General features: G+C 33.8%; 1 protein-coding gene and 1 non-coding gene across 2 annotated transcripts; one reads left to right on the top strand and one right to left on the bottom strand.

Moving 5' to 3' along the window:
- Positions 1-4,589: 4,589 nt before the first annotated feature.
- Positions 4,590-20,564, bottom strand: LOC106070536 (bifunctional purine biosynthesis protein ATIC-like). Its single transcript, XM_056003636.1, has 18 exons — positions 20,284-20,564; positions 15,252-15,378; positions 14,515-14,591; positions 14,091-14,157; positions 13,803-13,891; positions 13,588-13,666; positions 13,251-13,323; positions 11,752-11,908; positions 11,423-11,548; positions 10,961-11,065; positions 10,140-10,315; positions 9,199-9,327; positions 8,123-8,215; positions 7,945-8,018; positions 7,723-7,831; positions 6,872-6,925; positions 6,676-6,771; positions 4,590-5,547 (listed from the first exon to the last, which is right to left on the bottom strand). The coding sequence occupies exons 1-18, from the start codon at positions 20,303-20,305 to the stop codon at positions 5,428-5,430; spliced, it is 1,773 nt and encodes a 590-aa protein (XP_055859611.1). The 5' UTR covers positions 20,306-20,564; the 3' UTR covers positions 4,590-5,427.
- A 272-nt stretch (positions 20,565-20,836) lies between these two features.
- Trnai-aau (transfer RNA isoleucine (anticodon AAU)) lies at positions 20,837-20,910 on the top strand. Its single transcript has one exon. It is a non-coding gene; the product is annotated as a tRNA-Ile (tRNA).
- Positions 20,911-21,668: the final 758 nt, after the last annotated feature.

Genomic DNA, 21,668 nt, shown 5'->3' with positions numbered 1-21,668 from the left:
GAAAGCCTTCAGGATAGAAGACTCAAAAGTAAAGTAGCAATTATTCATAAAACACTGAACAATAATCTTCAAATACAAAAACAGAATTTAATAAAATACTCAGAAAGACACAAAGATAAAGGCACATTCCTCGTCCCATATGCTAGGACAAATTTGTACAAATACTTCTTCTTCCCTAGTGCTATTAGAGCATGGAATGGGTTGCCTGGGCTAGCCAAGGAAAAAAAATGGCAGAATTTAAGTCATTGGTTAATAGGCATGACTGAATGCATGACGCGTAGGACGTAATCATCTTCTTTTTTGAAGTAACGTCGGTACTAAATAAGATAAGATAACCAAATCCCTCCACTTTTCCCGGTCAGCAGCTGTTCATACCAGAATATCGAGAGCCCGGACCATTCATTTATGTTCTCCAGCCGGACTTTTCTTTGGACGTCTTCCACTGTACCGTGAAGGATGACTTTTGACTGAAAGATGACTTTTGACTGAAAGATGACTTTTGACTGAAAGATGACTTTTGACTGACAGAACCAGCTTCACCCGTATTGAGTTCATTTTTGTTTTGGCCAACAAGTGTGTTCATTTGTAAAAGTAGGCCTACTAACTCAATTGGGGCGGAAGAATCACACAATCTGTTTACGAATTTGTTAATAATATATAATAGTTATTTATATTTCAACCTATTTCTAGATTATTTCGCCCCCCCCCCCCCCCACTTTCTAGTATGTTGGCCGATTTGGTGGGATGTGGAGGTGACGATGCCCCCCCCCCCCTAAACTTTCTAGTGGTGAGGGCGGTCCAATTTATTTGTAGAAATCACAGCTTGTTAACAGAGTCAATTAAATATCTATATGATTAAAACTTGTTATTGATATTTTAACCGATCTTTATATTATGTCGTTTCCCTGTTAGCCGATTGGGTGGAGTGGGGGGGGGGGGCGAATACGTCTACTGCCCTTCCCACCTAAACCCTTTGAGAGTGGGGAGTGGCGGTCCTACTTTTATTAATTTTATAAATATTATATGGCTACAGAGTTTATGTAATTGCACACGAATTTATCTTATTTATTTTAGAATTCATACGAACTTTTTCATTATAAGAGTAACAAATGAGATGAGTTCTGAAGTTCTGAACCCAAATATTATTTCCCTAGTCACCTTTTTCCAACCTTTAATCATAATGATATTTTTCTATTGTATAAAAAAATTGGAGACTATAACTCACTTGAATCCTAAAAATGCAAAAAATTTAGAGTAGAATCTAATTGGCCTACTTAATTTCTCCTCCCACTTCCGAAATTTTTTGTTTAGAGCTTTGACTTATATAACAAAACCAAGTTACAAACATGCCTATTGAACAAAATGTATCATATACAAATGAGCTTTTTTTTTAAAATATTATTTTTCAAATTATTTTTTTCGGCGACGATCCTCAAAGTATCTTATCTTTTCATGGAACAAATCGGTTGTATTTGCAATGTAGTGAGGGCCTGTAACTTCATATTATAATATTTTTCAAGTAAAACATTTTCAAAAGGTCCTTTTTAAATACGATGAATAATGAGCTGTAGATGTCAGGAGAATGACGCGTAGGACGTAATCATCTTCTTTTTTTTGAAGTAACGTCTGTATTATATAAGATAAGATATAGGAATGCGTTTCTGCAGTGAAGAATGCAAGAAAACGCCTTTGGCGTAGGGGCTTCACCCCGGACCCCACTGGGGGAGCTTCAGACGCCCCCCCAGAATACTGGCTGTCAAGAGAAAAGCCTCAACGTGGCTGCTTTTTTATATATTTTTTTAATTTTTCAAATAATTTTTTTTGGCGGCGATCCTTAAAGCCTTAATCTAAAATTGTGGGGTATCTTATCTTTTCAAGGAACTAATCGGTTGTATTGGCCATGTAGTAATGGCATGTAAATTGATATTATAATATTTTTCACGTAAAATATTTTCAAAAGGTCCTTTTTGAATAGGAGGAATAATGAGCTGTAGATGTTAGGAGAATGCGTTTCTGCTGTGAAGAATGCAAGAAAACGCTTTTGGTTTATGCTTAGGGTTTACTGAGCGTTACTCCAAAGTTCTGGATCCTCTAGTGGGCTCAACTTAGTGTTCTAAGACTAAGACTTAAGCTAAGACTAAGACTGCTTTATTGATCCTTTTGGGAATTTGTTGTGATTACAAAAACACAACAGACACAACATAAAAGAGTTCATTCAGCGACTACACACAGGCATCATGGTCCTTGTCATAATTCCTGATTAACTGAGTGGCGTTGATATAGTCTGACCCAGTAAGGTAAGAGTTTTTGTACCGCTCTGTTCTTGTTTTGATTGACAACAGTCTCCCACTGACATAGTTCTGATGGAGCTGTTGGTCGTTGTCTTCCAAGATTTTTTCTACTTTCAAACCCATTTAGGAGTACCAAATTGACAGTGTTATCATCAACTGACCTATTTTTCGAAATACTGCTACACTGTAAAACATGATTCCGTTCATTATGCACATTGTGCGCTTAACAAACCATGAACTAACACAAATCCTTTATTTCTTATACCGTAGTTCTATTAAGTTTGCGCTAGTGTGAACTACATTCCTCATATATCTTCGACTTGAAGACAAGCCTTATTATTATTATTGTGAACCACATATCACACTCTTATCTTATATAATACAGACGTTACTTCAATAAAGAAGATTACGCCCTACGCGTCATGCATTTTAACCAATGACCTAAATTCTGCCAAGTCACTGGTTTTCCTGGCTAGCTCAGGCAACACATTCCATGCTCTAATAGAGCTAGGGAAGGAGCATTTGCACAAATTTGTCCTAGCATATGGAACGAAGAATGTGCTGTTGTCTTTGTGTCTTTCTGAGTATTTTATTAAATTTTGTTTTTATATTTGAAGATTATGGTTCAGTGTTTTATGTATAATTGCTACTTTACTTTTATAAGGCTTTCTAAATTTAGTGATTTTACTAAAGGTGTTACTCTAGTCAAATGTGAATATTTGTTTGTTATGAATCTCACTGCTCTATTTTGTGTCTGTTCCAGTTTCTTAATGTTTTCATGAGCTGAGGGGTCCCAAACAGAGGATGCATATTCTATTAATGGCCTAACCAAGGTTAAATAACATTTTGTTTTATGTTCTTATTTGATTTATAGAAATTTTTAAAAATAAATCCTAATGCTTTGTTTGATTTTTTGGATAGTTTCATCAATATGGGGATTCCATGACAGCTTTTCATTTATTAAAACACCTAGCTTATAAACAAGAAAAATCTACTAAACGAGTCACATGTTCAAAGGATTGGGAAGTTGACCAACTTGAATATGTACATTGTATACAATCTGGAGTTTAATGTTTTAACTAAGCATAGGGAAATTCGTTACAGGTTTTTACAAAGCTTGTATCAACTCTGTCGGTAGTACAACTTTAAAAGAAAAATAAAACATTTAAAAAGCGATCACAGTAACCATCACCCAGATATCAACCTTATTTCTCCCCCTTGTCGCTTTCCAACTGGTCCAGTGATAGAACCATAGCATCTTGAGAAAGATAAAAGCGTTTAACAAACAAAAAAATTGGTAAAAATATTTGTAATTGCTCAGATTCATTAGTGTTGATCTATTACAAATTTAATTACATGACTGACCCAAACTAATTGATGCAATGTCACATAGCATAATGAAGCTAAGTTTATTTTTAGTTTTCTGCAACCATCTCCACAGCAACATCAAGAATGATTGTTGACGAGCTTTAGTAGCAAGCATGCTTTCTTAGAAACGAAGGAATTCAAATAAAAGGAGCAGCGGAAGATTTGGTGGTGGTGTGTGTGTGTGGGGGGGGGGGGTAAGGCGTGGCTATTTCCAAATGCAGAGAGGTTAATGAATAATCCTAAGTTTGGGAAGGACAAAGAAAAGTAAGTTGTAGACAAAAATCTAGTTATGCGGTAGAACCAGAACCATTGTGAGATGTAGTAGTAGTCATGAACTTGAACCAAGAGATTTAACTTGCTTCATTTTATTGTACAATGTGTATTTAAGTGAGTGTTCAGTGATTGTTTAGAATAGAAATCTACACTAAATTATAATATCAGTGACAGATCAACACAATTTCATCTTAACATCCAGACATCACATCTAACACTCAAAAAACAAATGATTGTTACATACAACTACATCTTATAATCTTTTTTTTTTTTAGTATAATATAAGCTTTGTTTTTTTGTTTAAAGTACTGTTATGTTTTTTCTTGTTAGAGATTCATTTTTCTTTGATGAATTGAAACATAAATATGTTAAAATATTTAATATCAGTAACAAAATGTTGCTATTGTGTGAAGAGTAAATCTCATTAAATATCTCTACGACTAGAATTGATTTAAAAACTAAAAATCCTCTAGTTATTTCTACCAATTTTACTAAGTACCACAGTAGGCATTTGGTATAGAAGTAGCTTTTCAGCACAGAAACTGGCCTTCAGAGAGATACTGTACAGTTACTTCAAAGTAATAAGTACATTTCTTGAAATGAAAAAAAAAAATGTAAAATGACACTTGTTACTAGAAATAAAAGAAGAGGGACAACTCTAGTACACTTCAAGTTTATTCCCATTTAACTTGTACAACATTTGGAATCACATTAAAGCCCTGAGTATTTGCAGTTTGAATGTAAATCTTGAAAGCCCTTCACAAAGCATTAAGATTGAAACACACACAAAAAAAATGTGATGAGGATACTGAGTAGATGTCTGGATCAAAATGATATGACTGATGATTCCACATGAATGATTTCCATGAGCAAGCAGTGTGCATTTGTATTGAAATCCAACCAATAGTATTGAAACAATGACATAGTACATTGAAGAGTTTTTTAACACATTTCTCTGATTAGGTACATGTTATGCCCCTACACTGGGAGATCATTCTGACAGTATAGTAAATCAATCGAATGTATATTTTAGTAAATCACAATTTGTTTATGTTAATTATTGACTTAAAACAGGTAGTATACAGTTAAATGCACAAAATGTTTACAAATGTATGTTGATTGTAGTGTAATACTGTGGACTATAAAGATTACATTCATCTCAGGACTACAACATTTACATTAATTTCAAGTTTCCAAGAAAATAAAAGTCAACTAATTTTAAAAAACATTACAAATTGGTTACCAGCACATAAACAGAACAAAACTTACAAGACATCCTCAAATACTTCATTATCACTATAAAGAAAAAAAAAATCACATGAAACAAAAATCTCGTTTTAAATGCATCTAAAAAAAAAAGTAAATTATCTTCAGTTACAAAAGTAACAAAGCTAAAACATAAACAATATCAATTGTAACATTAACTAAAATGTTGATAATGAACACATCCGTAAATCCAACAAGGGAGACTCTCATTGATGGGACAGCCTGTGTCTCAGTGATGGAACAGCCTGAGTTTGGTGTGAATCAATACAACATTGTGCTCATCACTGGCTGCTATGACACTCTGGTCTCCAACTGAGCCTGCAGGGGAGGCAATGTACTCAACACCACTCTGTGGAGACACAAAATAATCAACATTACTATCTTAGGCCTTGATATGGCAACCTACAAACTCAAAAATAGGCTGAAACACACAGTTTGATATTTAAGATCAACAGCAGCAGCTACTAAGAAAAACAAAAACAACATTTTTTTAAAAAGACAACACAACCTCCTTTATACATTACAACTTCAAATAGAATGAAATATAAAAAACAGGATCAACATAACGGAATAAAAATCAGCAATGGAAAAAGTTTTTTTTTTTTTTTTTCTTTTTTTTAAAAAAAAAGGGGGGGGGGGGGGGGGGGGGGAGGATTTGAATAACTATGATCTAGAATAAACCTAAATATTATTCTGATTGCATAAAAACATTATTCCTTTTAATGTTTGAATTTTCATTTTTAAAAGAAAAACGTACTTCTTGCCTAAACTGGCAAGTCTTGTAGATCTCTTACATTTATTTACCCCAAAAAAATTTTGCATCAGCCAAAAAACATGAAGGTTTCAACTTGATTTAAAGTTTGATGAATTCTACATGAGGTATAGATCTAAGCTATAATTAGGCTAGGAAATGCCTTTTTTTTTTTCTCTCCTCTAAAGATTTTTGTTGAGAATTATAAAAATAGTTGACCAGGTGGTTAAAAGGACAAGGTTGATTCATTTAACTCTGCAAGCATAACACTTAGATCTACAATAAGGCACCTAAATTATGAAAAAAATTAAGCTGGACAATTTTTTATTGCTGTATGACAAGGATAAGAAATACTTTTAATCAACCCTTAACCTTAGAAAGAAGGCTTTATTAAAACACAACAGAGAAATAGCACAATAACACAAGTCCTAAATTGGTCACGAAAAACAGACTACTATATGATTACAAATACCAGAATAAATACAAGATGAGTAACAGAGTAACACAAGAGTTTATGACTACTCTGAGAAATTTTTTTTTTAAATTCTCGACTGAAAAAATGTGCTCAAAATGTAGACCTTAGGATTTTCCAAAATATTCCATTTGAAAATATACTTAAGTTTTAAGTGCCCAACTATATCAAAGACAAACTTTCTTTTTAAATTTATCCTTGGCTAGTAAATAGTTACATAGTTTTACCATAAATACACTAGAAACCTTAATTACCTTGACTGCTCTATCAACACTGTCTCGGAAAGGGAAAAAGGCATCTGAGCTTAGACTGACACCAGACATCTGTGAAATCCATTCTTTTCTCTCTGCCTGCAAAATCAATAGGCTTCATTAATAGCAAATCTACAAAGCATTGAAAGAATAACTGATTAAATTAATACCATCTAATATACTCATCTAATATACTCACATCAGTCAGTGGACTTGGTGGATTCTCCAACAGATTTTCAAATGCAGCTAAATCCTAAATGATTGAAATACATAACATAAATAAATGTACAAGAAAACAAGTAACATTAAATCTAATGAAAACTAATGTGGGATAGATACACAGCAACTAGATCATGTTTGATTTTCTTCTTTACATGGCTAACAGTCTGTTTACAATAGTTCACATTTTTTTTTTTTTTTTACTGAATTATGGACAGCAACACCTTAACAAAATAAAACCCACACACCTATCCCTTTGTAGACACTGTGTCCACACTTATGAAACTGTAAACCATATCCTCTTTAAATGCCCCATCTAAATTCGCCTTGGCCAGATCCTACTACCACTACAGCCCAACATAACCAACAGCAAAATAATTATCCTTGGCACAGTCTACAAAAAGCTTACAGCTTAGCAGAAAAAGGGCTGGCTAGAAGAATGGATAGCAACTATCAATAGCAGACACAAGGCAAAACTCCACTGAGTTAGAAGAACTTTGCAATACAAAATATTAAGTTTTAAAAGTGAATTTGTAAAATACATAGTTGAAATATTATAAACTATTTTCTACCTTTCATAATAATTGCAAACAAATTTTAAAAAAAATAATTCTAACAATTAACTAGCCATTACTTCATGGTACCTAATTGTAGAGCAGAGTCTGGCCTTTAATTATAACTATTTTACACAAGAGAGATAAACTATCTAAAGTTGACACTACTTCGATTGATGTAAGGAGAATTTGAATTTGTGACAGTATAAAATGTTATTTTTCAAAACACAAGTAATAGCAATAAAACGTCTAGACAAAATGTCCCACTTCTGCTCACCTGCCCTATTGTGTCCAGGACATAACCATCAATAGCATTGGCAATGTCTGCTCTCTTTACACCCTTTTTAAACTTCATGCCAAGAACTTTTGGATGTTGCCTCAGCCACCTAGAGGATAAACAGAGGACAATTCAGATCAATACTAACATGCATCAAGCAGCAATAAAAAATAAACTAACATGTTATACATGACAACTCCGCCACAACAGTTAGATCATTACCAGTTATTGGCTTTGTCCCCAGCAAGTCGTGTGCAGTGAATACGTGACTGCTGCCCTGCTCCAATACCAATCACCTGGATACAATAGAATAAAGAGGCACAAGTTCAGAGGGACATTAAAGATATTGAAGACTACCTTAGAAAAAATTATGTTAGCAAAGCTTCTATGAAGGTCTCACCTGGCCATCCTTAGCATAACAAACAGAGTTGGACTGGGTATACTTCAGAGCAACAGTAGCTACTATTAGATCTCTCACAGCTTCCTCAGGCAACTGGAAGTAAACAATAGTAGCAAAACTACAAAATGACCATATACTCACAACACCATCCTAAAATGTTAAAACTGATATGGTTTATTCAAACTGAAGACTCAATGGCTGATATGATGGTGACAATAAAACATGGTATTGTAATAACTCTGCTCCTACGCAGATGTTTGTGGTGAGCACCATGGCTCACCTTTTAGAACTGGTTTAAGACATCAGTGCTATATGAGAGAGACCCAGGCACACCTTTTAGAACTGGTTAAAGACATCAGTGCTATGAGATAGAGAGATAGAAAGAAAAAAAGGGAGACACAATGTCTTGGGTTAGAGCTTGACCTCTAATAACACTCAAAAGATCACTACTAGCTGACAGGCCAGCAATGTGAAAAACAGTTTAGGTGAGGGGTTGTCAGGACAGGAAGGTGTCTGAAACAGTGGAAGGGTTGCTCCTGTGGACAGTCCTGGTGTGTTGGGAGGACACATGTTCCTAAGGCAACAGCAGAGCAACATGGATCTGTGAACCCATGGCAGTAGTGACAGAGGCTGCACGAGTAAACAGTTTGAGCATAAGGAGAACCAAAGACCAATACTGACGTTTATATTTCTTAAGTCTCTGAAAGTTGCATACCTTAGCAATCATATTGATGCTGAATGTGTTTTTCAGTGTCAATTCTATTTTGTGAAATTTTGGAAAATATCATAAGTAAAGTTTTCAAACAATTGGAATCATAAAATATTACCTAGATATACTCTAAATTTATGTGACTTTTCAGAGTAGGTGTGTAATTTATATAGCCATAAAAAAAAATAATTTTTAAATAAAAGAAGCCCCTTAACATCAATCAAATTTTACATTTTCTGATAAACAAAATATATATTTGATTTATAAATCCTAAAAAGGTGGTGCACTACAAATGGGCTATGTGAACAGTTCAGTCAGAACATGGAAAAAATAAATCAGGAGAATGAGGGTTAATGTAAAAACTTACTTCATTTCTCTTTGAAACAATATTAGTGAAGAGACCTTTATCAATAACAGCATCATTCCTTCTCTGTTCCAACTGCAATCCAAACAACGTACGAGCTTCCATGAGTGGAGGAACGTAGGAGGGATCAATCTGAAAGAAAAATATACACTAAGGTATTTATTTTGACTCGCTGAGGAACAACCAGATAGACCTGTTAACTACCTCACCCTAAAGTCAATGTTAGTCAACAATCACAAAGAGGAGTGGCTCAACCAATGGGCATCAGGAAACACAGGCAGAGCCATGTACAAAGAAATGACTACGCCTAACAAACTGGACAGTATTAACTTCCTCCCCCGCAAAGAACAATCTACAATTTTCCAACTAAGAACAGGACACACACCACTATTAAATTACCACCTGAACAAAATAAACTCCACACAACTCCCCCTTTGCAGACACTGCACCCACCCCTTTGAAACTGTAAATCATATCCTCTTTGAATGCCCCTCCCTAATCCACCTTAGGCAGACCCTACTTCCACTACAGCCCAACATAACCAACAGCAAAATAATTATCCTTGGCACAGTCTACAAAAAGCTTACAGCTTAGCAGAAAAAGGCTGGTTAAAAGAAGAATGGATAGCAACTATCAATAGCAGACACAAGGCAAAACTCCACTGAGTCAGAAGAACTTTTTCAATACAAAATATAAACTTTTTGGAGTAAATTTGTAAAAATACATAGTTGAAATAATATTTTTTTTTTACCTAATCGGCAGTGCTGAACAACTGAAGAAAACAGCACACTTTTTTCCTTGGCACAGTCTGCAAAAGAGCTCACAGCACAGCACAATAAAGCAGGCTAGAAGAAGACTCGCTGTTACAGCATGAAACCCAAACACACTTGAAGATTACACAATGACCAACAGACAAATAGTTAATGTTCACTCCAAGCACAAACCTGTAAGACACAGTAAGCTCCTCCTTTTTTCTGTTTTAGAATCTCCAATGCCTGAGGCTCATAACCAGGGGCTACCACTCCATCAGACACTTCACGATTAATGATCTTAGCAGTTGGTACATCACAAACATCAGACAGAGCAATAAAGTCACCAAAGGAAGACATTCTGTCAGCACCTTAAAAGACAACATTAGTCTTCTCTCAATTTGACATACAATGACTTGATAGTAATCATGTGGTGTATCAGCAAGGTTGCCAGAGAAATGTGTAAACATAAAGTGTTTTTTGTTAACATTGGCTTCTACAAAGAAGAAAAAATAATGTGAGAGATAACTCATTTCCAATACAAGAAATTTTCAATTTTCTATGTTTGGGAAACCTATAAATAGATGAGACTAACTTGTTTATTGAGTCTATAAGTTATAAATTTCATGTAAAGTCTTCTACTGTGACTTTATAGCAGAAATTGAATAACATTGTGTGCCTTTACAGTATGTGATCTATTGTTGCATGATTTCAAATTGGAAAATTCAATAATTCTATTTCAAAAAGAGAAGTTGTGTTCTTCCCCAATACAAGAGTCCCCAGCAAACAACTAGAAATAGGTTCATTACATTTAATTTGTGAAAATACCAAGATGTATTCACTACCCAAAACCATTGTAACATTGGCTTATTAGTCTACATAACTATAAAGACATATGTTTCTATGGCAATATACAAAATTCTGCAATCTTCATTAATCTTCAGACTCAAACACAGATTTTAGTCTAACTAAATACCCAGTTAGTTTCAGTGATTTGTTCATTTTAAATTACTTACCTCTTGCTTTTGCATATGCAATGGCCAAAGGGGATAAATCTTTCAGATCATCTACCATGCAAAGCTTTGCCTCAACAGGAGATAGGGCAGTCCCAACTGCAGCGCCTATCAATATAATTGTAAAAATGTTTGGTCTCAGTAAACTAGTTGTAGAACAACATCCCAAAAAAAAATCTAAAAAATGATTCACATGTGTTCAGTACCAAGGTTAGTCATCACACACCATGGGCATAAGACGAACGAGACTAATGACTCATCATAACACATTTCATTGTTTTAATATTTAGAAACTGTAAGCACTACATTTCAACTGGTTAGGTTTAACAGAAGTGTCCAAAAACAAATATGAAAATCATAAAAAAAAAATATAAACAAAAAACAAAGAATATTACAAAATATCAACTGACTATTTCTTTTAAGAAAGGTATATGCAAACAACTAACTCTGCAATCAAGTCAATACCTGCAGGTGAGACATGTTTGAAAGAAGTAGCAGCTGGCAATCCAAGGGCTCTCTTCAGGTCACTGACTAGTTGCCAAGCATTCAGAGCATCACATAAGTTGATAAATCCAGGACCTCCATTGACCACTGTGAAGAATTAAAACAGCACACAATTTTTTTTCAGTCAAGAAATACCCCGCATCAGATGAGTGCAAATTTAATCATTGTAATGCTCAGAATAAAATAGCTGAAATCATTCACCAAAACATTTGGCGTAATACGAACGAGACAAAGAAATCATCAATGCATTTGTTGCCATGGATGAGCTAATCAAACAACAAATAAATCACCTTTCAGAGGTAGCTCTGGCAATGTTGTATAGATCTGAGCAGGAGCTTGATGAGGGTTCATGCCATACTTGAGAGTCAACTGGGACTCACCAGCACAATACTGACGTCGAAAGTAATCAGATATAGCAGCATCATATCCAGCAGTGTGGTTAAAAGCCTGAGGTGGAGTGACATTAATATTTCTTAAAATATGAATCATAATGCAAAAACCTCTAGCTAGCTCCTACCTATAAACTGGAGGTTATGAATGATGTGCTACTTGTGTAGTAATGTTAAATAATGCACAAGACATTTTTCAAATAGAACAAACATTTATTCTTACAAGACAAAATGTCCCAATGTGGAACCATATTACTTTCTATTGTTTACAATGTCTCTATCCTTAAACTGTCAGACCTGCCTACCAAAAAAAGTCCAAATGCGTAACGCTGATGGTCAAAATGCGTATTTTGGCACCAGAATGCGTAACACTTACGCGATCCACTATTTTGTCAAAGTCATATATATAATATAATATAATATATATATATATATATAATATTAGATCTAGATGTCATGATTAGATCTACAATATAAATCTAGATCAATAGAATATAATCTACTCTAGATATGGGCTCAAGAGTGTTACCAATGCCGTGGATCTGCTACAAACGTAGGTCTACTCCAAACTTTACCTTCATCCTTGATCTATTCTATACCAAGACTAAGAATCTAGTGACTAGTCTAGATCTAGACTAGATCATGATGGTAGTAGATGTTATCGATCTAGATCTAGTCAATCTAAATCATACTACAACTAAAAACTAAATTGGATCCAGAGTGTAGAGTAATGTAGAGAATCATGACATTCAATGTAATGACTAGCTAGACTAGACTCTAGTTAGATCTATTCATGTATAACAAGTTATCTAGATTCTAGATCTAGAATCCAGATCTAGATTAGATATCTACAATGTCACTCAATCTGTTTTGAATCGATAGCACTTCGATATTTTTTTCTATACAAATGAATACGGGAATCAGGGATTCAACATAATTATTTTCTACTAATGAACTTACAAAAAAAAAAGCTAACTGACGGTACCAACCCGCCACTCCCTCACTCTCGCATTCTTCATTTCTAGACTAAATCTAATTGCTTTTAAGAACCAATCAACGTATAGATCTGGACACAATGTGTTCCCCCACCTTTTCTGTCCCCCCCCCAACCCCAACAGGACAGCTTAGCGTGACCTCCGCGACCGCTCGTAAGCTAGCCAAGAGAGGGGGGGAAAAGGATACGGAATGCGTAACGCGACGGGTTAAATGCGTATTCGCGTACTGACTGTCATTTTTGGGAGATTTTGCGTAACGAATATGCATTTTGCGTAACGGTAGGCAGGTCTGAACTGTTTAAAATAAAGTTTCTGTACTAGACTTAACCATACTGGTTCCAGATGATCATCTTAATGTATCTCAATTTATCTGTATCACACAATTACAAAAGAGGCAAAAATTACCTTGACAGCCAGTTTTTTCCTTGTTTCTAATGATGTGTCCTTCTGCGGAGAAGCTGATATCTCATCAATAACTCTGCAGTTTACAATAATCAAGTCATTAAAAACCCTTTACATAATGATTTCTCTAACAAAACTATAATACAGAGTTAACAAAATGAGGAAATGTATATTCAGTCCTTGAGTTTGTAATCAACTACCATTACACAAGTATAATACGAACGAGACTAAAGACTCATCATAATACATTCCATACAATGCTTCACAAACTAAGAGAGCAGTTCATATCGTAACTAAAAACCAGAATAATGAAAAAAAAAAAAACAACAAAAAAACTCACTTTTGATAATCTTGGGGATCACAGATAACACTGACACGAGAATGATTCTTGGCGCCAGCTCTCAGTAATGTCACGCCACCTACACAGTTATAAAACTGGTAAAATATAACTTGACTGAGCTGTCCAACAAATTATGTATTGATGAATTAAAACACAGACACAATTTTAAAATGTCACAAGTTTGATAATAAACATTATGTGCAAACTATCTGTACCTATATCTATCTGTTCAACTGCATCTTCCACAGAGACATTTGGAGAGGCCACTGTTTGACTGAATGGATACAAGTTACAGACAACGATCCTGTAAGACAAAGACATTTGGTGTGAGGAAAATAGATGGAATGAATACAACTATTCTATTAATAAAGCTGAATATCTAATATTAATGCAAGCTAACGTTATCAAGAAAATGAGCAATCTAACTAGACAAGCATAAAAAAAATCAATGAGTGCAATTAGAAACATTTTATAAACTTGGTAAAAGTAATGTTAGTTCTTACTTTATCATTTTATAACCCCGTTCCTTCATATCTGCTTGATCTTCTTCCCTAAGCCTACTCAGAATACCTTGATAAAAAAAAAAAAAATTAATTCATATAGCCGCAAATAAAACATAATGTAAAGAATGTAACCAATTAGTCATATGACTATCTCAATGAAACGTTGCAAGTGATGCACGCACACAAGAAAAATAAATAAATAGGACTTCTATGACAAGTACAAAAGTCAATTACAGGACTTATTTTTTAAAAAATAATGCTATTGACTAACTTATTTTCTCTTTATATCGAAACATTTTAACAACAAAAATTATTAGTAATTGAAATGTGAAAAAAATAGCATATGAAGAGGGCACGATAAGACCTAATATGGACAAAAGAATACTTGTGATAAAGAATGATTTAAAATCATAACTTGCATTACCTCCATGTACAGCAGGATGAAGAGTTTTAACACGACCTCCAAGCATTTCAGGGGCTCCGGTGATCTCTTCCACATCACTGACATCAGACAATAAATCAACAGCGTTAGCATCTACTGTGTACAAGTCTTACAATTTATAGGATCTATTATCAGTTTCAAAGAAGCTATTATATAATATTCACTAATGATTTGGTTTGATAAATCTTAAGTTATGGAGAAATGTGTTCAGGGTAAAAGTTTGTCTTCATACACCGCTAGGGTTATAAGACGAACGAGACAAAAGACTCATCATAACACATTATCCACTTGCACTTCCAACATTTGGACTAGAGGCGCACCTGTAGGATGTGTGGCTTAAATTACTTGGCTATCTCGCGGGGGATTTATTTTTATTCACTGACTTGAGCATGGCTGTGTTTGCTGAATACCAATTGGCAGCATGGAAAGCTTTCAGTTACCCCCCCCCTCCTCTTCAGTCTACAAAGAGATTGGGCCAGAGCACACTGAACATACTGGAGAAGCATGAAGCGCAATACAAAAGTAATCACAAATTTATTAGACACAATTACACAATAAATAATGGATTTAAGCATCTGATATCAATAAAGAAAAAATAAGATAAAAAACTTCATTTAAAACAGTAACCAGCACAAACTACATCATGAAATAAAACTAGCCCTTAACATATAAGTTTTGTAGTCCATTAAGTCAGCTGACAATAAAGGAAATGAGCCAACCTAACAAGAATGTTTGCATCACGCAAGGCCTTCGCCGTTCCACCAGAAGCAACAAGTTTAAAACCTTTGGCAGAAAGTTGTTCACCAAAAGGAATCAATCCTGTTTTGTCTGAGACACTGATCAGCACTGTGAAAGAAAAAAAAATAGGTATATATATATGTCCTGCATGTTACCATAAGCTTATAAAATTCAAGTGCTAACAAAAAGAGACAAACTCTACAAAGTCATTGGTTTTAATTAACCTGATGACCATAGGCATAGAGGGTCATCTGCCATGATCATTAGATGATCTACCATGCAGAAGTTAGCCTTAAAAGAAGATAGGAAAGTGCTAATTGCAGCTTCTTAAAAAAAAAGTTATTAGTAACATTTTTTTCTCATTCAAATAGTAATTTTTAAAAAATCCGACAAATTCTAAAAATGTGATACATGTGTTCAGTGCTAAGGTTAGTCATCATACACCATGGATGGGTATAAGACGAACGAGACTAATGACTCATCATAACACATTTAAAACTGGAACTGTATGCACTTTATTTGAAAAGCATTTTAAAAAGTAAAAAAAAAACAACAGAAGTTAGAAATGTGAAAAATCATCAATTAATCCTGTTCGTTGAGTTTCACATTAAGTATAATATATATATTTATATATATATTTCCTGAAGCCATGTTGGAATGGAGTGAAGACATTATGTTTATCTAAAGTAGAAGTGATTTAAGATGTTACTACATATGATTATGTGTTCTATTATTATTTTACATGCGATGCTGGTGAGTTGGACTGGTCTGTAGACCCTAGCACCCCAGATAAGAATCAGATTTTTCTCCTTTTTTAAATAGGGGAGTGACATTAGCTTCTTTCCAGTCCCTAGGCACCCTGCCCTGATTTAGTGATGCCTGAAAAAGTATTTTGAACACTAGTGCTACTTAGCCGGTGGCTTAGTTCTTTGAGCAATCTAGCTGGAAAACCATCAGGAATCAGGTCCAGAAGCTTTAGAGTTTAGAATGTAATGTAAGTTTTTGGATCACTTGTTCTTGTACATTAATTTAATTAAAATTAATGTACATTTAGTTTTAGATTTAGATATATATCTCTTAGACCTAGAGTAAAGTAAGGTGTGAAGTTCGAATACATTAAGCCGCTGGCAGCAATTTTCAAGTTTGGATTTTTATAGCACCTTAACGGTTCGACCTATGGATATCTGATGGTATCTCTGAACTTCTCATTCAAGTTTCTATAAAAATAAAACTGATTTAATGTATCACTAGGCTTAGTTAAAATTAAATATGAGTTCAAAGAGGTGTAAGTTGGGTATCGCCAAGAATACTTTTCCTCTATAGGATTTTTTTCCAGTTAGTAAGCTCAATCAGGTTGATGGAAGGCTAGAGCAAATCAAAGAAAATTTATCTAAAACATATATTAATATTTAATTTTCACAATAAAGTCATTTTCTTTTTTCTCCAGTGCAAGAACATCATCCATTGCCACCTTTCCCACGCTCCACAACTTCAACTTCTTTGAGCTGATGAGCCATCAGACTTTAATCTAGTAACTAGTATAGCCCATTACCATTAGGTCTAGATCTATTATTATATGAATAGATCTAGACTATTCTAGACTCTGTTTTTGTCTCCTGTGGATGAGAATGCATGGGCATGATGCAAAATATTTAGATATTATTATATTATATATCTATTACTATTATAATTAAGTATTAAGAATATTAGCTTTCTAAGCTTTATCTTATGTTTCAAGTTATAAAATCTTCGCCTTTTATTTTAAATTTTACTTTTAATAGGAAATAGGGATATTTAAAAAATTATTTTATATTATAAAGTAAAAGTACAGACTTGAGATATTATAGTGTAATTAACAGTAATTAATTAGATCTACTAAGAGGACTAAGGACTAAGACTAAGTGACTAAGTTAACTAAGTCACTAAGACTAAGTCAAAGTTCCTGGCCTGTAGTCACAAGTAGTGGGCTGTAGTACTAGTAGTAGTGTAGTGACTAGTGTTGTTTCCAAATCATAAGGGACTCTAGATTTTCTAGATCTAGATCTAGAGTATTTTATGCTATTCGGACACCTATAGGCCCAAATTTGAAAGTTTGACTTTGACAGCGCATTATTTTACAATGGTTTGACATAGAAAAGAAAATGACGTATCAAAATCTTCTTTAGTTAAAGGAGAATAAGGATGACTACTTATATTTGTTCCCCTAACCTATATTTGTTATTATATTTAAGGTCAAAGAGGCTGTGTGTTTTCATTTAATTCGGACACATTTGACCCACATTATTTGATTCCGGACACCATAATTTATTTCGGACAGTCTCTATATTTAGGCATCAATAAACTAAGATTTTAATTCTATATTAACAGTAACTAAATTTTAAGATCCCCAGGCATAGCCCCTCACATGAAATCATTACGATGTTTTCAAACTATGCATAAATACGAACACAAAAAATAAAAATATGAACGCACTTATTCTACCAAAATTAGGTCACTCAGTCACTGGAATAGTGATTTCTGCACCGACTTTTAGACTTATTTTATGTTTGTTTATTTTATGTGTGTTGAATGTTTGGGGTTTGCATGATTAGATGTGTGTTGAATGTGTTTTTTTTTTGTTTATTAATTTAATAAATTTCTAATACAGATGATCTTTTTTAGTATAGTAGGCCCCTACAGGTTACGATAGCCATTCTTGCTAACTGAATCCTCTATATTCTATAGATATAAATCTAGATCTATCTAGTAGGTCTAGATCTAAGCATTTAACTTCATTCAATGTACCAAGCTCACTCCAAACATTTACCCATTTATTCTCTATTAAAAAAAACAACAACAAACGAACAAATATAATATAAGATCATTTTTATTGATGTCCAAAACTGGCTGTCCGAAATAAATTTTGGTAAGAAAATCGTAATTTAATTCGGACACCGTATTATTTTTTTTTTGGTATAGAATTAGAAAACTTGGCTTATGAATCAAATAAATTAGCTCCAAAAACAGAATAAATATTGCCGGGCTCATTAGTATAGACTTAGCCAATCAAAAAATATAGTCTTAACTCTAGGAAGAGGTAAAGTCATCCGGGTAACATAGGAAAAAACAACAACCTGACTAACAAATTTGAAATTCGTTTTTCTTACATAAAAAGACAGCTAAATCATAAATGGAAGGAAATTGGGTCAGAATCATTGGAAAATGGACAAGCACATTATACAGCGTGCTAGTTACTAGTTTTATAATAAATATTAAAATAATTATTTAATGACCACAAAAAACAGCGAATGTCCAAATTCATGTAATGTCCGAAATAAATAAACTACTATATATAATAATTATAATTATATAAATCTTTGTCTTTACATCAAATAGTCTACTCAGACTACTGTCTAGAAATACTAGAATAGTCTAGATATCTATGATTATTATAAACTAATTAAATAACTAAGTCTAGATTTAAGATTACTCTGTTAGAGTTGAGTCTAACTCTACTTATTTCATAGATCTAAGTTTAAAAGTTAGTAAGATGTAAAATGTAACTGTACTAGAGGAGGCTCTTATAGTTTGAACACCCCATCGGATTCTCCTTTCTAAACGGGTCGCTTTTTTTTTGTTTGTAATTCATTTGTTTTTATGTTTGGAGCTAAAATCGACGATTCGGGACTGAGCATGTCCAATTTTAGATAAGTTCTGGTAATTTTGTTCCGTTTTTCCAAAGCAGATGGCAGTTATTTAGATTCTCGGTAACCATGTATGTTAAGCTGTTGTTTTAACCTCCCCCGGCAATTCATACCCATATAAGGGATGAAGGCTATATCATGAGCCTGTTTGATCATAGGCTGATGGGCATATCAAAATAAGCTTCCAAACATCTTTAGAAAGACATTCCAATCACATTTATACCGTTAGCTGTTAAATAAAATTAAAAAAGGGGGTGTCCAAACAAATAATAATGAATTCAGCTCATTCTCCTTTTTGAACACAGCAAAATCGTATTAAGAAATATTATTGGGATTAATAAATCTATGATTTTTTCAATGAATAAACATGACCTAGATAGAGATATCTAGAATATATAACTTATGAATGAAAGAAAAAGTGTGGGCTGCTAATTTGAAGCCAGAGACCATGCCCACTGCATGTGATCACGCAAGATAATTAAGCTGGCGGTAAGGAGAGGTATACACTCAGCGAGTAGTGTCACAAACTATCCAACAGGCAGTGGAGGGAAGGGGGAGAGAGTCATGAAAAGAATTATAAGCATCTATGGGAGGGAGGGGATGTTAAGGTGTCACAAAACGAACATCCAAATTATGAAAACAAGAAGAGGGTCCTTGGATGGGAGTTAAAAGAAAGACAGAGAAAATACAAGTAGCCTAGTTTATTTATTAAATTAAAATAATTAATTTATAGCTCTATAATCTATATAAATTTATTTCTGTCTGTTTCTACACATAGATTATATAGGTATTTAAATAAATAAACTATACACGATAGATATATATATATATATATATATATATATATATATATATATATATATATATATATATATATATATATATATATATATATATATAAAGAGAGAAATAGAGAGAGTATATGAGGAAATAGACTATAAATACATATTGCAAAATTGAATCTACTTCTTTTACTACAATCTAAATAATTTTTAAGTAACACCGATATAATTTATTAGCAATTACATAGTGGTGTTCAACACCGGTGCTCACTGTTCAACTAAAGGAGAAAGCCCAAAAACTGCGTTCAAAATAGGAGCATGAAGTGACCTAATTTATTTTAAAATAAAATCTTGACTATGGGTGGTAATACAAAGGAACACAGCTATTTTTATAGTCCTTTAGTTGCAGAATAAGAATCTGCTTTCAGTTTTTTTTGTAAGTTAAACCTTCACCAAATAAAAAAATAAAATAAAAAATTGACCTAGTTCCCGAAAGTCGGTGTTCAGTTATAAGAATCTACCATAAGTGTAAGTCGTCTGTAACCTACCTATTTCATCTGATTCTGACATTTTTTTTCTTTCTAATTCTAAGACGACTAAGACAAGTTTGAAGTTAATTCAGTCACCAGAGCTGTCAAATTCTAAACTTAGATAAGAGTGAATGAAATTTAGTTTGCTTACAAAGCAAGATTTGTAATGCAAATTAGCATAGAATCTAGATCTAATCTAGATTCTATAATAAGTGATGTACTGTAAGATGAAATACACAGCAAAACAACGTGATAAAAGCACGGGTTAATAAACAACGTCAAATTTTGGCCCTGACCGAGGTTTTTACCATGTGCTTCCGGTGTCGAGTCGCAGATCTAAATATAGAACTAGATTTCTCTAGTCTAGATCTGGACTACTATTAGTCTAGATCTAGATCTGGAGTCTAGATTGTTTTGATTTTACTTTTCTTTTCTACTAAACTATATTCAAGTCTTGATGGAAGTAGATAGATCTATATGTATGTAAACACCACACATTTTTAATTTCACAAAGCGTGTGGCTTTTTTTTTTAATAAAAGTCATAGAAAAACATTTTGTCGTTTGCATAACGGCCGGTTAGCTCAGTTGGTTAGAGCGTCGTGCTAATAACGCGAATGTCGTGGGTTCGATCCCCATACTGGCCAGTCTCTTTTTTTTGTTTTTTTTTTGTTTCATTAATTAAGTTTTAATTGTCTAGTCAGAGTTCTGAGTCATCGCCTTGAGCCTACATTATATTTCTTAACAGCACTATATACAATTATCATTAGTCGTCCCACGTCCTAGCATACGCCGCTATTTTTACAGGGTCGTCCTTATGGGCAATGCAACCGCAGTGGGCCCGCAATTTCATAGGCCCACGCTAATCCTAGGTGTAAATTATTAAATTAAAATGTATAACTTATAACAGATTTTCCGCGGTCTCCATGAGCACACGGAAATGCTTTTAGCTTTCTCAATACGCTATGATTCTATCCCGTGTAGGACCAGTTGGGAAAGGGGTGGATGGAGAAAGAAGTGAGTATCTGTGTTAATGTTACCGTAGTCGCTTTTTAAATGCATTTATTATTTTTTTAAAAAGAGAGAACTACCCGAAAAAAAAAAAGGGGGGGGGTATTTCAGTTTATACCACCACGGTACATCAGTCAAGTTCAATTTATCTATATTTATCTTGTTTGATACCCAACAAAATAATTAATTACCAATAGTTAATTAACTGATTAGTTTCTCTTGATTTCTGTTGTGTCAGAGTGAGTTGATTGATATAAGTTTTTAAAAATGATAGTTGATCTGAACCTTCACATAGAGGCGTTACTGATTAGCCAACCTCTCACCTTTCTCTTCGATGAAGCGCGCTATCTCGACGACGGTCGCGTCTGATAGTAGAGGCTGCCAAGTTAATCTT

This window comes from Biomphalaria glabrata, chromosome 11 (assembly GCF_947242115.1).
Source record: "Biomphalaria glabrata chromosome 11, xgBioGlab47.1, whole genome shotgun sequence".
Lineage (NCBI taxonomy): Eukaryota > Metazoa > Mollusca > Gastropoda > Planorbidae > Biomphalaria > Biomphalaria glabrata.
The sequence above is the reverse complement of the archived record's forward strand: the minus strand, read 5'-3'. Positions and strand labels throughout refer to the sequence as shown.

Bases quoted from the DNA above. Each gene is read 5' to 3' on its own strand.
- LOC106070536 (XM_056003636.1), bottom strand. From the start codon at position 20,305: ATGTCAGAATCAGATGAAATAG. The intron at 11,909-13,250 runs GTAATTTTTGCC...ACTCCACCTCAG, and splicing joins GGAAAAAACTGGCTGTCAAG to GCTTTTAACCACACTGCTGG. The intron at 10,316-10,960 runs GTAAGTAATTTA...TTGTCTTTTAAG, and splicing joins TGCATATGCAAAAGCAAGAG to GTGCTGACAGAATGTCTTCC.